The sequence below is a fragment of the Neopsephotus bourkii genome, unplaced genomic scaffold, assembly GCF_033783945.1.
Source record: "Neopsephotus bourkii isolate Nb327-2 ecotype Australia unplaced genomic scaffold, CSIRO-AGI_Nbou_v1 NB_1052, whole genome shotgun sequence".
Taxonomy (NCBI): Eukaryota; Metazoa; Chordata; class Aves; order Psittaciformes; family Psittacidae; genus Neopsephotus; species Neopsephotus bourkii.
The window spans coordinates 1037455-1054971 of record NW_026901541.1 but is presented as its reverse complement, the minus strand read 5'-3'; the positions used below and the strand labels follow the sequence as shown (position 1 = coordinate 1054971).

The following is a 17517-nucleotide window of genomic DNA, read 5'->3' as shown; positions in this document are numbered from 1 at the left end:
TCAATTACTGGGCCTCTTTATTGCTAATTACTTTATTAATTGAGCTGAATTTCTGTACTGATTCACAATGCATTGCAGTGAAACATGCCATAGAACTTTCATTTGAGCATCCCAGATTTGGAAAAGAGCATCTGCAACTGAGCTATTAGTTGTAAATCAGAGACAGGTCGGTTAGGGAGAGAGCCTTGGTACATGCCACTTGCAGCACAAACTGGTTTCCAATGAAGCCAGCTACGGAGGTACACTGGTGATGTCTGTGCTGCTTGTCTTAGGTAGGCAGAGAATAAAATGGGATAGCAACAGCTCCTTTAAAATTGAGGGAAAGGATGAAAGTAAACATTTTAACACAAGTATTATTTTTTTTTTGTCTCTCAAACCTAACAAAATCTGACTGAAGGAATATAAATGTCTAACATTTCAGGGTCTGCCTACATGTTATTTGTCTTTTCAGGCCTGTCTGAAACTGGATTTTACCAATCAGGTGTATCCTTGCAGGCAGCCAGGACTTCTGATAACAGATCTCTCATAATTCTGCATGAAAGTATGCAGCGTTGGTGGGTGGAGTTTTTTTTTCTTTATAATTGTTATGAAAGGCCTTACACTGTTTAAGAAGTTACTGAATAGGCAGGAGTTCTTTGACCACATCTCTGCATCAGTGCTGGAGGAGTGTTCAGTTGCCCAGGCAGTCACCTGCTCCATGGAGACTCCTCCTGCTACAGGGTCTTGCTCTAAACTTGTTGGCAGCCACTCAGAGTCTGCAACCTGATAGTGAGGAAGGTTTTGTGGCTTGTCCTTTGTGGATCAGGGCTGGTTTATAAATCCTGTTGTGCTAAACTGTTATATGTGATTATGAGCTTCAGACTTCACCAGGAGGGTCCCTTCCCAACTTGGTTTCTGTAACCCTTTTAGGCTAAGCTGGCAAAACAAGCTTCAACTTCAGGTCTCTGGTGGTGCAGTGTCTCCAGGGTTGTTCTTCTCTTGTCCCTTGCCTGTCATCACCTTTCTTTTCTTTCCTCTGGCCAGCCCTTGTTTTCTGCTGCCACTTGATACTGTGGGTCATCCCCTTAGCTTGTCTCCCCTGTACTCATAACATCTCTCTGAGAAAGGTGAGTTCAGTGCTTCCTCCCCAAGCTGGGGCCAGAGGCAGCTCTGGGAAGAGGCAGGTAGTAGCAGTGCAAATACATCCTTATTTCATTTCCCCTTCTGTGCAGTGGCATAGCAGGGACAGGAAAAGCAACATTTTGAGTAAAGATGTTGCGTGTGCCCCAGATTTTCGTGGTTCTTTTGAGACGCAGGAGTGATTTGTGCACAATAGCGATGAAATAGAATGGGGGCGATGCAAGCAATGGATTCCTCCTTTGCCAGTCCTGGCCACAAAGGATTTATTATTCTCCCTGGCACAAAGTTCTTCCATACAGTACATTTAAAGAATCTTGTAAGACACTGTATAGCTATTTCTTTTGAACAGTATTCCCTCCTGTGTGTGCTCATACACCATTTCTTACAAGATGCAAGGTTTTTGTTATTCATGTGCCTGATAGAACAACAAATTCTTGTTATTTGATTTATTATTGCATTTTATATTTATATTTCTTTCAGCAAGGCACTTACTACTTCACTCCTTTCAGCAATTTAAAGAACACTTAGAACAACTGAGCTTGACATAATTTAGGCAAAGAACAAAAGTCTCTGGAGGGAACTTTGTTAGATTTGTGTCTCATCAAGAAATGATTTACAATTTGTATCAAGGCTGGTTGATGGAAAGTGGTGGATTTGTTTTTCCATCAAATCGTTTAATCTGTGCATTTCTATTCCAGACCACTTCTCTCTCAAATAAATTGTAATTTCCCCATCTTAAACATTCTCTCTCTTACACACAGCCAAAGCTGGGGCCCCATTCTCAGCCTTTGGGCTGAGGTGTGTAAATACCCAGCATCTCTCTCTGACAGGAGAAGGGAAATTCACCTTCAGTAAAGTATTTCATAGAGCAGACTCCACAAAGTTACACAAGTCAGAAAACATGAGGCCAGGCATAAGAATTTGCTGGTGGGAAAGAACATGGTAAAAAAAAGGATGTGCTGAAAGAGGAACTTCATGGTTTAAAAGAAAGTTATTAATAAATTTCCACAGGGCTGGTCTTAGCTGTGATCCTATTTCCTGTCTTCATTAATGACGTTGGCACAAAAAAGCCAAAGTATGTTAATGGAATTTGCTTAATGATCTTGAGGACTTCAGTAAAAGGGGTGGAATGAAATTTGGTAGTGCAAAGTGCTATATCACACAGTGAGTATGAGTTTCCAGAGTTATGCATCTCATAAAAAAAACAAATGCAACATGAGGTTATATCAGAGAATACACTACCAATGGAGATAAGAAGTATTTATTGTACAAGGCATCTGCGGAGGCCTCATGAAATTTGCTCAAGTCTAGCCATGTATGGTGAAATGTGATATTGTGAAATTACAAATGCCAGGAAAAGGAATGCTTGGATGATCAAAACCCAGAACCACTCTCAGGATCTTGCAGCACATCTTATTGCGAGCCTCCTATTAAAAGCCAGCCATGGAAAGCTAAAAAGTTGGGAAACTCGGGGTACAACTCGGAGTGAAGTAATCTAAGTGTGAGCCAAAGGTTTTGCGGGACTGCAGTGTGGTCATTTCTGGCTCTTCTTATCAGAAGAGACAATAACAACTAGTTCAGCTTTGTAAAATGAAATCCAAGAGGTGATTGCTCTCTGATCTCCAACTTAAATGCCATTTCTCCTTCTCTGATATTACATTTATAAATCCTTCTGATGTATTTCCAGTGTTAACTCAAGAACAACTGGATGTAAGTAGTCCAAGACCAGGTTTAGTCTGAGAATTGAGACTCACGTTCCTAACTGTGAGAAGCAACATTCACAAGCTCCTTACAGTGGAAGCAGCAGCATGAAAAGAATATTTCACAAGGGGCAAGGATGTTTTATGAGGAGGATAATAGAGTGCTGTTAACTGTGATGGCACGGAAGGGCACTGTGATGGCTCAGAGCCTCCTTTTCCTAACTAAATCAGCCAACTATGTTTTCAGGCTATCTGAGTATCCTTAGCTCTTACTACAGTGTATTTTCTTCACTGGCAATGAGGCTGAGCTTACCTACATGTTTAAATACAGTGTTAGATGCCTCACTTGATGCTCTGTCTTCAAAAAATTAATGCTTAAATCCTAAAGGTAACACACAGGAGAAACACATATTAGCTCAGAAAGTTCACACATATTCATATGCTATTCATGTGTGTTTTCTAAAACGCTGGGATTAAAACCATGGGTAGCTATATCATTTCATTAGCCTAGGAGCTGTTCAAGATCCAGACTTGATACCTGTGAACAGAGTTAATTTCTTTAGGGACATGTAGTCGCTGCACTGTCATCTCCAATTTTTAGAGACTCTATATTGAATGAAGTGTCACTGCAATAAATATTCATGAAGTTGTTCAATAATTCAGGGTATGCTGATTCAGAGTGTTATAGCCCTAGATAGAAATATATGCAAAAAACCCCAACCTCTTAGAAGACAAAGCACACTCTCTGTACTCTGGCTAGGGTAGCCAGGAAAGAACAAGGGAGGGCGGGTATGATCTAGCTGGCAAGTTGGTTCTGTTTTGATGTGTTTTCTGACAGGACTGTACATTCGGTGATAGAAGAATGGGCACTGTCTTGCAGAACCACAGAACCCCTGGGGTGGGAAGGGACCTCAGGAGGTCTCTAGTCCAATTCCCTGCACAGAGCAGGGTGACTACTAAGCACAGATGGGGTTGCTCAGAGCTCTGCTCAGTTTGATCCTCAAAACTTCCAAGGATGGAGGGTGTACAGCTTCTTTAGGGAAAGCTTTCCGATGCTTTATTGTTCTCACAGTGATAATAGTTTTCCTCCTACCCTCACCTTCTTCAGTTTCTGGCTGACACATCTCAATTATGCCACCGTACACACCACTGAAAAGCCTGGCTGCATCTTCTCACGGACTCCTCCTAGGTACTGGAAGGCTACTGTTTGTTTCTCATATAGCATCTTTTAAATACTTCACTAAAATCCGTATCCTCATGAATTTATATTCTCCTATGTCAAGAAAAAAAGTCTCAGCACTCCCAGTTTCCTTTTCCAGCAGTAGGTCCTGAGATAATTTTCACCGATTGAAGGGTGTGTGGCAATGTGATGAACAGGAAGCATAATTATTATTTTAATGGTTATTCATTACTTTTTAAAGTAATGAATACAAAATCACGTAAGTAGTAAGTACAAAATCACAGGTTCTAACTCCAAAAGCATTTTAAAGAAAGTTCCCGGTTTGCATAGTCCCATGCCAGTTGTCTTCATTCCTAAAATATCTAAGGAAAAAGTCTCTACAAATGTGTTTTTTACCATAGTTTGCAGTGCAGATGTAGCACTGGATTTTCAAACTCATCTTTTTTCTATATAGGATAAATCTAAAACAGTGCAATGTTCAAATAGCTTACTCAGTATCTCACTCTTCCTCTTCTCTTACCCTCACATAGCTCTACACCATTATTGAATTTGCCCTGGCCTCATTTCAAGGGCTCTCTAGGTGGGGAAATTCCACATGTTGTACATGCAGCATTTGTGTTGCTACAGGTTTGCTGTCTTTCTTCTACCCTTCTGCATTAGCCTAGATTGCTGCTGTTAGAGGTCATGTGATGTCAGAGAGTGAGTGATTTCTAAAGACACCCTTTGTCATCTGTCATTCTTTAATCAGGTGTGGGACACTAACCTTCCGATCTACAGCCATGCAAAAAAGAAGAATAAAACAGTGCTGAAAAGCTTTGCTGAGGTTTTTCTGATAGCATGGATACAGGATTTTATCTGATGTTTCAGAGGGTATTTTTAAAGAAAAAAAGGGCTTGAAATTTCTAAACAGAAAAAATGGGGACGTTATAATAAATCATAAAGCAACAAATTGCTGTAAAAGAAAATTAAGTTAGTGATGGGGAGTATTCCTCCTAACACGCAGTGAAATGTGAGGTTTCATGTATCTTAAGTGCTTCCCAATGCCCAAACACATCTCTCTTGCCTGTAACAGACTGTATCATCACAAGTAACATCCTAAGCAACTGTCTTTGCTTTCAGGATCAGAAATACAACCCAGCTGTCTGACTCCAAGCAATCCCATATGTCTGACTCCAAGCCCTCCCCCTATCTCACTGATACACTGCTTTATCAGCAAGGACAACACAGTTATGGTAGACTATTTCTCTAACTGCTGGTTTGGAGATTTGTATGAAATAATACAGAACTTACTTAAAACTTTTGTTTATATTGAGAATCGTCCAGCTCTAAAAGCATGCTTAGAAAGAAATATACTAACATAACTGATAGATACGTCATAGGTACAAAAAGTCACAGAATGGAGGTTCTCTATAGTTACTTCTTGCTCATTACAAAATGTTACTCATCAGTTTTTGAGGTTGGCCTCAAGTTTGCATTCTGTGAATATGTTTGCTCAGGTGAGGGCTTTGACTTCAGGCATGGGGTTCACCTTACAGGTAGAGGCGCCTACAACATAGGCATCTCCAGGTTAGAAGGTATCTTAAGCTCCCACTGTGGTCAAGGTACACAGTGCAATGCATAGGGAGCCTCTGAAGTGATACAGCTCATGCCAGAGCCTGCACCTACCCTTGGCCAGCGGCACTGCTCTGCAGACACAAACCACTGCCTGTGCTGAGCAGCTCCTTGCTGGCTTCAGAGGCTGCTTAGATGTGTAGCTTATATGTAGACCACTGCATTTAGATCTGTTACCCAGGAAGCAGTACCTAGTCCCTTCTCTGAGCAGGCATGTCCTACCAGGTTTAGCTGTTTGTCACTGGGATAACGAAAAGGGTAGTTAACCAACAGAAGCTTGTGGCCAATTTGGAAATGGGAAACAGTGGAAAGGTTTTTTGCTGGTTGGATTCAGAGCCATGGGACAAAATCTCAGAGGAATAGTGAGACGTATCTAAAATTTTATTATTTTGTACCTCAAAATGCAAGCTGTTTTGGTTTTTTGTTTTATTTAATTGTGCTGAAGTCAATGGCAAGTCTCCTTTAATATGGAGTATCTACAGGACATTACAGCCACTGTTTTAAGTAAGCACAGTGCTCATCATCCACTTACGAAAAGCAGAAGCGGTGGGTGCTCTGATCCTCCGAGAAAACAGCCATTTAAGTGTTTTTTCTACATGCTGAATGGGTGATGTATGTGATAAGGGTGGATAAACATTGAGTTCTTAATGGTGTTTGCTGTTCTTTCAGTAAAAGACTTGTAAAAACATGACAACTTGAGAGGACATCATGACAACTTGAGAGGACAGCTAATTGTATTAAGGCCACAAACTTTCTTAAAGGATGCCTTAGAAAACCATTCCCATTGCTAGCATCCTGTGACAGATGCTAAACTTAAACCTATCTGCTGTTGCTACATAATCTTGGCAAAAGTTTGTGGGCTGGATAGAGTTTTATCTGTCTGGCTTGGTGGATAAGGTGTATGATGCTTTCTGCAGCCTGATGGACATGCCTGTAGTTTGTGCACTGTTTCATAGCTTTTTTGTAACAGTGATGTTGTTCTGAATAAGAAGTATACAATCAGTTCTTGTTATGTTGAGCAGGCTATCTGTCAATTAAGCACAACATAGATGCAGTGGCACTCTGCATGATAATGCTGTCAGCCATGAGTTGGTACATCTGCATTACTCTAGGATGACTTTGAACAGTTTGGATCAGCCCAGCAATGTTTCTTTGCCTACTGCCTCCCCCCACCATCCTTGTTGAATGCTCTTATTCCCTAATTGTTCATGTATTGCATTCTCCTTATTTTTGTTTCATTTGTTTACTGTATTGGGAGGATGTGTCGATGTGGCACTTGGGGACTTGGTTTAGTGGTGGACTTGGCAGTGCTGGGTTAACAGTTGGGCTCAATCTTAAAGGTCTTTTCCAACCTAAATGATTCTATGATTCTCTTCACCATTACCATTACTGGTGATGCTTTGCCTGGTGAGAGGTTGCTGATCGGTGGTTAACTATGTTACTGCCCCTGAAAACTTGGGCGTCAGGATAAAACTGGGAAGCGTAAGACTTCTGTTCACATAATGCAGGTCCTTCTCAAGACTAATTCTTGCCACAACCTCTTGTCATTAGCAGAAATGTGCTGCTTAGGCTGGATTTGCTGGGTATTTCAGACCTTTGGGTGCACACCCACTTCCAGCCTTAAAGCTGCTACCTACTTGTCTCAACTTGGGCTATAAACTTGGCCAGGGCTTTTATTTTCCCTGCTACCAGGAAGAAGCAGAACGTGGGTGGTTTTATGATGCACCTGGGTTTTTCAGTCGTTTTGATTCTTCTTTCTTCCATCTGTTAGTATCTTCCAAAATATTCTCCAGTGACTCTTCTTTTTCCATCTCAAATATTCTTCTGTCTTTACTATCATCTGCTATGAGTGCACTGCTCTCTTTTTATGAACATGCCATTCATCCTTCTTCCCCAGGAGGCCCTAGAGGATGTTTTTGTTCTCTATGTGTGGTGATCCTTCACGTATTTAGGAAATCTCCCTCAGCTGGGATGTCTGTTCCATGGTGATAGAAGAGGCAAAATGCCCTGGTTTGGGATCACCTCTGCTAATACCAGAGTCTGCTCCTCTGAAATTAATTTCCAAACCAAAGCAATACTATTGAAGGATTAATGTAAGATCAGAGTATTAAATTATTAGAGTATTAAATATAAGGTATTAAAATACCTTATAATGTGAAAGAAATACATGTTCTTAGGTTATAACTAGAAGCTTATTTTAGCTGTTCTATTAATTAAGGGGTTTCTTTGACTAATGCTGATGAAAACACTGGATTTCATGCGAATAGGACTGGAGCCTTCTGAATTCCCAAGTGCTTTTTACTTCTAGTGTAGTGTACAGCCCAGTGCTTCACACCAGTGCTTGTTGAGCCCTTGCATGGATCATCAGGCCCTTGCTGTGATCATCACGGTGCTTAGCATGTGTCCAAAAAATCAGCTGTCCCATAGCGGCAACTTCAATAACCCGTTGATTTCAGTACCTTATGCTCGAAAAGAGATTGATTGATCTGGGGAAGTTGTATGAATTTCCCGTTCAGTAAGAGCTAACACCATGACTAGTGGGCTGGTGTTGTTTGAAATGTAACCTAAACTGTACGTACATGCCTAATGTTTGTATAGACAGCCACAAGATGCACTGGCAAATACACAATATGCAGTGTCCGTTGATTTTTCTTTCATTGACAACTGCAGCTTATGGCCAGACTCCAGTGTAAATTTTTGCGCACACACACAGGCACACAAATGCTAATATACAGACATAGATATACATATGGATTAGATAGAGATAAAATTTGTATGGTTTTAAAATAATTTGGAATGTTTTGTGTAAAGCATCTTCTCACTGACAGGCCAGTGTCTTGAGCTTGGCTAGCCTTTAAGAGCCAAGGCTGGCTGTGACACCAGTTTGAGTAGTCAGTGGTGGGCATCTGTTGAAATGAAGCCAATAAATCTGTGATGAGTTTACTTTGTGAAAGAGGGTTACAGAAGTTATTACTTAATTCTTTGCTGAGTATTTCTTACAGTGGGTTGCTGTGGAGTTTAACGTAGCCATGTAAGCATGAGCATGGGTGACACAAATGGGGTCATTTACGCTGGTGAGAACAAGTGCACATCTGTATTCAGATGTGAACAGGCATGTTCAGTATATAGCTGACTTGATGTTCTTTTACTGAACAGTGATGAAAAGAGAGACTGAAGGTCATCCCCAGTTTCATATTTTTATGAGTGGCTTCTTGTCTTTATTGTGAGCTGACTGCTGAGCCATTCCTAGTGTGAACACTGTGTTAGGCACTGAGATCTGCTATATTCAAAGCATAAATGTCAACATTTTAAAAGATTTCCTAAGATAATTTTTATAATTTTCCAACTGAAGCAAACATGCATGACCTATGTATCCTTACTTATATCATTTTAGAGGCATGACTCTATGAGAAAAAATTGTTCAGAACTGCTTTACAGCATCCCCCAGTCCTCTGTGTTGTAATAAGTGTCATCTGGACAGTGCCCAGATCAGGTGGAAGAAATCTTAGGGTCTTGCAACCTCAGATTTGTTAAAACAGTGATGGAGAGTCATGAACAAGAGGTTAAATAGAAGGCTGTAAACTTCCAATGCGATGGGGACAGATGCGCTTTTAGAAACTAAATGTGTGTCAGGCTGCTGTTAAAGGTTGCCTACCAGATGAGGAAGCCAGCCAGCTGATAACACAAGAAGGCAACTCCCTAAAAGAAACACAAACCAGAAGCAAATTGATCAGGATAGTGAAAATAGATGCAGACGTAAGGTAGTCACAAGCAGTAGCAGCAACAGACTGGCGAAAAGTTTCTCTCCCAGTCTGCATAAGGGAAGCTGCAAATGTTATACAAAGTTGTGCTGTTCTCATTTCCCTGCATCTGCTTTATATTCGTGTTTATTGCCCATCAAACACATTTACATATCCAGGCATGAAATGGAAATGATTGATGCAAAGTAGGTATTTTTGTTAATTGTTGTTGCCCTGTGTCATGCCTGACTGAGTCTGCTGGAGATGGGTGAGGAAAGACAGAATTATTACTAGAGGTACAAATAATTGCTAGGCCACTCTTCATCATCTTTGGTAAGTCGTGGGAAACAGGAGAGGTGTCTGAGGACTGGAGGATGGCAAATGTCACACCAGTCTATAAGAAGGGCAAGAAGGAGGACCTGGGTAATTACAGACCAGTCAGCCTTACCTCCATTCCTGGAAAGGTGATGGAACAACTTATTCTTGACACCATTTCTAGGCATATCAAGGATGAAGGGGTCATTAAGAGCAGCCAACATGGTTTTACCAAGGGGAAGTCATGTTTGACCAACCTTATAGCCTCCTATGGGGAAGTAACTAGGTGGATGGATGATGGTAGAGCTGTAGATGTGCTTTTTCTTGATTTCAGTGGGGCATTTGATACTGTCTCCCACAGCATCCTCATAGATAAGCTAAAGAAGTGTGGGCTTGATGATCAGGTAGTGAGGTGGATCAAGAACTGGTTGAAAGGAAGAAGGCAGAGAGTTGTGGTCAATGGGGCAGAATCTAGCCGGAGGTCTGGGACTAGTGGAGTGCCTCAGGGGTCGGTGCTGGGACCAGTGCTGTTTAATAGTTTCATCAGTGACCTGGATGAGGGAACTGAGTGTACTCTCAGCAAGTTCGCTGATGACACTAAACTGGGAGGAGTGGCTGACACACCAGAAGGCTGTGCTGCCATCCAGAGAGACCTGGACAGGCTGGAGAGTTGGGTGGGGAGAAATTTGATGAAATTCAACAAGGGCAAGTGTAGAGTCTTGCATCTGGGGAGGAACAACCCCATGTACCAGTACAGGTTGGGAGTTGACCTGCTGGACAGTAGTGAAGGGGAAAGGGACCTGGGGGTCCTGGTGGATAGAAGGATGACCATGAGCCAGCAGTGTGCCTTTGTGGCCAAGAAGGCCAATGGCATCCTAGGGTGTATTAGAAAGAGTGTGATTAGTAGGTCAAGAGAGGTTCTCCTCCCCCTCTATTCTGCCTTGGTTAGGACACATCTGGAATATTGTGTCCAGTTCTGGGCCCCTCAGTTCAAGAAAGACAGGGAACTGCTTGAAAGAGTCCAGCGCAGAGCCACAAAGATGATTAAGGGAGTGAAACATCTCCCTTATGAGGAGAGGCTGAAGGAGCTGGGTCTCTTTAGCTTGGAGGAGACTGAGGGGTGACCTCATCAATGTTTACAAATATGTAAAGGGTGAGTGTCAGGATGATGGAGCTAGGTTTTTTTCAGTGATGTCCAGTGATAGGACAAGGGGCAATGGGTGTAAATTGGAGCATAGGAGGTTCCATGTGAACATCAGGAAAAACTTCTTCACTGTGAGAGTGACAGAGCACTGGAACAGGTTGCCCAGGGGGGTTGGAGATATTCAGGGCCCGCCTGGACAAGTTCCTGTGTGATGTACTCTAGGTTACCCTGCTCTTGCAGGGGGCTTGGACTAGATGATCTTTTGAGGTCCCTTCCAACCCTTGGGATTCTGTGAATTGTCAAGAGCGACTTTTAAACCCATCTGCTGCCACATATGAACATCAAAAACTATCCAAAGAGGGGAGGGGCAGAGCCAACACCATGTCTCTGTCAATGTAGATGTTGCCAACTGCTTCTGAATCTTTGTCCATCTTTTTTTTTTTCCATTTCTGCTCCCTGAGAGCTTCAATCACTTCCTGTCACAGTGCTACCAGTGCCTGCTGTGTGTTGCAACAACAGTGTCTTATGCCGAAAGCTAATGGGCGTTTGAGAGTTGGGCTGCTTTATCTGCACAACACTAGTGAAATGCATCTGCTTTTTGCCCCACTTTTTGCCAGTTGGAAAGCAATTCTTAACACGCTTTCATACATTCAAAGCAGAGCCAAGATAAGCATCCAGTTTAAGAAAGGAAAGCTGTGCTTTAAGTGCTTAAAGATAGTACTTTTCATAGTGGAACTATACTGCAGAGGTTACAGGAGGGTTTCTGATACTTCCTGTTCTGCAGGGGTACAAGAGGGATTTTAGAAATATCTGTCTGAATGGTTGCACGATCCTCGGGTTCACTGTTGGTGTGGGCTGTGTAAGTAACTGAAGTGGATCAGAACAGTTGTAGTGCAGTTTGGTCATGTGTGAACAGCAGCAAGGAAACCCAAGGTCCAAATGAGTAAGTTTGGAAATATCATCCTTCAGAGTATCATCTGATGCTTACACAAGTCATGGCTTCCAAACAGCCTTCCCTAGTTTATATCCTTCCACCTGTAGCCATTCAGCTACAACATAATTCTTGAAACAGATGTTTCCATTAGATATAGTTCAAAAAATTACCCTGCAGCAGAACATAGTATGTAGTTTGGCCTCATAACCTTATTCCAGAAACTATACTAATATATATATACTTTATATATAAAACTCAGACTGAATAAGGACAAAGCATTCAGCCCTGATTTCTTTTCTTGGTCTGAACTGGGGAATGTATCTGCATTTTTTTGGAATATCTATTTTTAGGACAAATGGGAGGTTTACGGAGAATCTTTAGTGGAAGGTTTAGGGAATCCTTAGTGGCAGAAAATGGGTGGTACCTGGGAAAGAAAGTTAATTGTCTTGGAGACTGCTACAGATTTTGAGATTTTCCATTTAACTGCAGCTAGCTCTTGTATGAGATTGGCAACACAAAGTGTTGGCTTGTTTACAGGCTAACTTGTCGTCAGCAAGCTTGCCTCCTGCTTACTTGCTTTGTCCTTCTCTGAACTCAAGAAATAGTACTGAGATCAGACTTTTCTTAGGAAATCTTAAGGCTCATGACTTATTAATGTATTGTCTGCAGTCAGATGAGTCATGCAAACTCACAAGCCTATTTTTGTACCAGACTGTGTGTTAACTTTAGTCATGAATCTTCTGCTGGTTATTCTAGCTGACAGAAATCATAAATATTTTGGTTTTGCTTTGTCTTTATGATATCACCGTGGAATTCAGGTGAGTTGTTATTGAATAAAACATTTCTTAGTAAAAAACTTGAATCTGTGAAAGCCTGCTCGAAGCATACTCAATTGCAGTCCATTTCAGATTGCCATAAATAGATGTACAAACTGAATTAAATAGCTAAAAGATGAACTGACAATGTGAGTTCTGCAGTTATTTGCTCTATTTCAAATCAATGTTTCTTGGTGTCACTTTTGTGTTCTTGACAGGTGAGGCTGTATAATGATAATCTTTATATCAACAGATGCTTTTGTACTACACAATTATAACTAATTTCCGTCAAGCACTTGTCTAAAATTAAGTCATAAGAGTGGATTTTAGGTGTCTCATTATCTTCACTCCAACCCATTTAATAGTAGGGTCCTTCTTAAGTAGGTGGCTCATGACAGTCTTCCACATGGTGTTATTTTTAGCGCTTGCAGCTTCCACATGAAATTGCTCATGCTTCTCATACATTCTGACCAAGCGCTGTGTGGATTATCATGTGCATCTTGTGAGACATGCATGTCTCAGTCCAGAAGAGAAGTGATAAGACTATATAAAGCTTTTTTTCCCACTGTTTCTACTATTACTGAGGGTTAGCATTTCAAAGCAAGGGGGAGTACACTCCAGTTAATTGGCTTCTACATAAAGTAACTAACACTGAACAGTTGGTAGGTCAAAGTAATTACGTTTCTCTGATAGCTGTTTATTTCCTTTGATCTCTCTCTCCTTCTCCCAATTTACCTTATATTTTATCCACAGTATTTATGAAGCTTTGCACTTTTTACTGTCTCCGAAGCAGTTACTTAAAATGGCTGTATTACATTGGGAAAAGTTAAGGGGGGGTGGTGGCTGGTAATCAATTTATTGGAAAATAGAGAAGTGAAATCCACTGAATCTCAAAACTGTGTTTAATTATGTTTCAGGAACTTCTATTACATCACGATGCTGAGGGATCCAGTGTCACGGTACTTGAGTGAATGGAAGCATGTCCAGAGGGGTGCGACGTGGAAAACTTCCCTTCATATGTGCGATGGAAGAAGTCCAACACCAGACGAGCTGCCTACCTGTTATGAAGGAGACGACTGGTCTGGAGTCAGTTTACAGGAATTCATGGATTGTAGCTACAACTTGGCCAACAACCGCCAGGTGCGCATGCTGGCAGACCTCAGCCTGGTGGGATGCTACAACCTGACTTTTATGAATGAGAGTGAAAGAAATATGATTCTTCTCCAAAGCGCCAAGAACAATCTGAAAAACATGGCCTTCTTTGGACTCACAGAATTTCAGAGGAAAACGCAGTATCTCTTTGAGAGGACATTCAACCTGAAATTCATTTCCCCATTCACTCAATTCAACGTTACACGGGCTTCCAATGTGGACATAGGTGAGGATGTGCGGCAACGGATAGAGGAGCTGAATTTCTTGGACGTACAGCTGTATGAGTATGCGAAAGACCTGTTCCTGCAGCGCTTCCAGTACTCCAAGCAAGAGGAGCATCAGCAGAACCGACTAAAGAGGCGAGAGGAGCGGCGGCTGTTGCGGGAGCAGAGAGCTCACCAGTCACCAAGGGAAGAGGCAGCAGAAGTAGCCGTTACTGAAGATTATAACAGTCAGGTTGCAAGGTGGTGATGCTTCTCCATCTTGACTAACAGATGAAGAGGATCACAGAATTTGTGCAACTTGGCTACCTGGGAATTAGCCAAGGAAGGCCTATGCTTTGGGAAATGAGACCACATCTGACAACTAACTACCCCTCCTTGTCTCAGTTTTTCTTGGTTTCTGCCAGTGAGGAGAATGTATTTTTTTCTCAATAGGCATTGATTAGTGTTACTGAATCACAGTAGAATAGATTCCTGTCCAAAAAGACTTCCTTCAAAGCCCTAAGCTATGATGATGGGTTGAAGAGAGAGCTATATCCTTTGCATTAACAGAGGTACCCCATAGGATCTGAGCTACTAAAACTTGTGCAGACATCTGTTGATAAAAAGTACCTGGTTTGGTTCCTCTGTGACATGAGAGCTGGTTTGTTTCATACTGTCCTTTGCAACTGTATAGCTTTCTAGTGAATGAAATGGAGGAAAGCACATTGCCCTTTGAGCTTCTACATGCTGTGTTTTGATTAAGGGAAGAATTTGCTGAGGTGATTAAAAAAGACCTAGGAAATGTGGGACTGGGGCATTGCTTGTCCTGTTCTGTTAGCCAGGAGTCAGAGATGATTTATAAGTGAGGTGGTGGCAGGGTTAGCTTATTTCTCTGGAGATGCTGAGAGTACTAAAACCAGCCAGGCAGCAGCCACCCTTCTGAGCATGTGTGGCAAAGGCAAAGCCTTGAGAAATGATGTCCATTCAACAGCTAGGCAGATATCATGGAGATTATCTGGATGGAGGCAATGAAAGCAGCCTTTGCGTTCACAAAAGGTAAAGAAGGGGCAAGCAAGCTACAGGGAAGAGGAAAGAGAGAGCAGGAAAAGCTGAAATATTAGTGTGACATTTTCCAGATTTGCTTTGAAAGCCTGGAGATCTATTGTCTGTGAGGGTAGGCAGGGTTATGGTATTGTCTGTTAAAATACATTGATGCCAAGTGAATACGATTTAAATTGGTTTTCTCTCTAACTACAGTAGTGGCTAGAAAAAAAATCAGCTTTCAGTTTTTTAGGATACATAATGACTATGTGGAAAGTCTTGATAATTATCACTCTGTATGAAGATTCTTTGTAAATTTATTGTTTCATGATGGGAGATCTTTATCTGGCTTTGTTCCTTGTCTAGAAAAAGATTCAGTGGGTTCCTCCTCCACATGTTACATTCTTGGGGTTAAACTGCATCTCTTTATTCCAAGATTTTATGTTGTTCCATTTGCAATAGTGAAATTTTTAAAAAGAGGGTCCTGTGCACCGTGGATCTTTTGAGAGAGTTTTTTTTCCTTCTTCTAGCATAAATGTAAAGCATTAGGAGGAAATTTCTCTAAGTGCCTCAACGTGGCTGCTAAATCAAGATGCTGAAAGTATATTATTGCATGCATGAATGGCTTTTACCTTACAGATTTGCTAATTAGAAATACTGGAGTACCTGATGTGGATACACATTTCTCATTTATTTTCAAAATTCAAGGCTTTTATCCAGTGGGTAAAAAAAATAATGAGTTACAGAAGAAAAGAGGCTGAATTTCAGTATTTGTCTTTTCATTTCCAACTTTTTGGGGTTTTTTTTAGTGCATGCTGTATCTTCTTCTGACAATGCTGTTGCTACTTACCTATACACAATATCAGAGATAAGACCTAACCCATCCTGTTGAAAGTTAATGCATACAATAATACATTAAACATTGAATATCATAACAGCTATTAAGACGTGAAGAGGGCTGTCAAGATGATGCCTCGTCATCAATATAGTTTATTAGCATTATGCTGATTTATGCCTGATTGTCAGTGTGATACTTCTGGGGTGAGTAGTGATGCTTTATGATCCCTAATACCTGTTCCACTGGTGGATCATGTGCATCTCTTCCCACCTCTGCATTCAGAAGGGAAAACACAGGACTGCAGATCATTACTCTCCTGCTTGGGATATCTGCCTTAGAGAAGAGTGAGGAGCATTCTAGACTTCCCAGATGGTGCTGCTTGGATCTCCGTAGCCTGGAAGAGGCACTTGACACCTCACTCACATATGGACACCAACCTTCAGAGGTTTAAATTGAAATGTTTACAGTCTAGGTATGAAGCTCGCCCTGGCTGCAGGACAGGAAGGCCATGAAGAGCTAAGCCTGACCGATATTATTGAACCTTCATCGCAATGCAGGTAATTCACAGTGATCTGATATCTTATCTGCTGATACCAGGGCTTCAGGTTGGGCTGGCCCTATGGAAGCAGGAGCTTTCTGGTTGGTGACACAGGAACGACAGGAGCTGTTGCATCTCACTGTTCTTGGGCCCACCGCTGCATCTTGCTGCAGACCCTGCAGCAAGGAAGGGGAAGGCTGCCTTGGCACCTGATACTGTATGTCCAGGATTTGCAGATGTGCTCCATGCTTCCATGAGGAGGAATGGTGTGCTGGGGGGACCCTGAAGGGCCAGAGGAAGGGCTGTGCAGGAGAATAGCCAGCCACGTGAGAGAAAAGATGCAAGGCCAAGTTCACATTAAGAAGGAAGATAAGTGAGAAAGTAGAATCAGTCCCAGCCCATCTTTTGTGGTAAAGAATATTTTCTTCCCCCCCGGCCCCATCACAAAAAAGGGTCCCCTTTCTCTCATCCCTGCCTCTTTCCCCAGTGGGCCACCTCTCCATGCTGCTCACAGCAACAGGGGACTAGTTTTTCATTTAGAAAATGCAGTGTTATCTTTTCAGGGGAGAGGAGACAGAGCTCAGCAATGGTTCCCTGGAGCCTTACCAGTGACTGTAAGTATCAGTTTCAGCTATTTAAGCACACCAACCATTCTCCAGACTATTCCTTCTCCCTGACACAAAAGAAAGCCTAATGAAGAAAATCAAAACAATCTTTGGGTGGTTTACATTAGCTTTAATAGTGCGGCAATACGTTAATGCAGTGCCTAACCTTTTCATCAGTCATTTCCCAGGAGACAAGATTAGGGTCCTGAAGAGCTCTTAATGTGCTGTAGCATCTATGGTAACAGGATTTGCCTTAACGCTTGGGATTTAGTTAAAATTGAAGTTCATTTGTTTGGGGTTTTTCTCCCTGGAGCCTGTGTAGCAGATAGATAGCCCTGGATGTACAGGAGTAGTTGTCGTGGTGGGAGATCTTGCCCAGAGGCTCTGGGACTGAAGGATCTGGCACCTCCTTCCCCAGCTGCAGCAGCAGATCCAGCAAACTCACTGTGCCAGCAGTACTGTTTTTCTTAGCAGAATTTCCTGGCACATAACAAATAAAGCAGCTTGGAAATACTTCCAGGCAGACTTCTAAGACACAGGCTTGCAGCTTTTTTCCTATTGGGCGCTATGCCTGAAATAAAG

The 17517-nt window shown here is 41.9% G+C and overlaps 1 protein-coding gene across 1 annotated transcript in view; it reads left to right on the top strand.

Moving 5' to 3' along the window:
- HS6ST3 (heparan sulfate 6-O-sulfotransferase 3) overlaps positions 1-17018 on the top strand; it is a 311373-nt gene extending 294355 nt beyond the window's left edge. Inside the window, exon 2 of the mRNA XM_061361098.1 lies at positions 13476-17018. Within this exon, the coding sequence (XP_061217082.1) occupies positions 13476-14181 (706 nt within the window). The 3' untranslated portion in view covers positions 14182-17018. The remainder of the gene's footprint in view (positions 1-13475) is intronic.
- Positions 17019-17517: the final 499 nt, after the last annotated feature.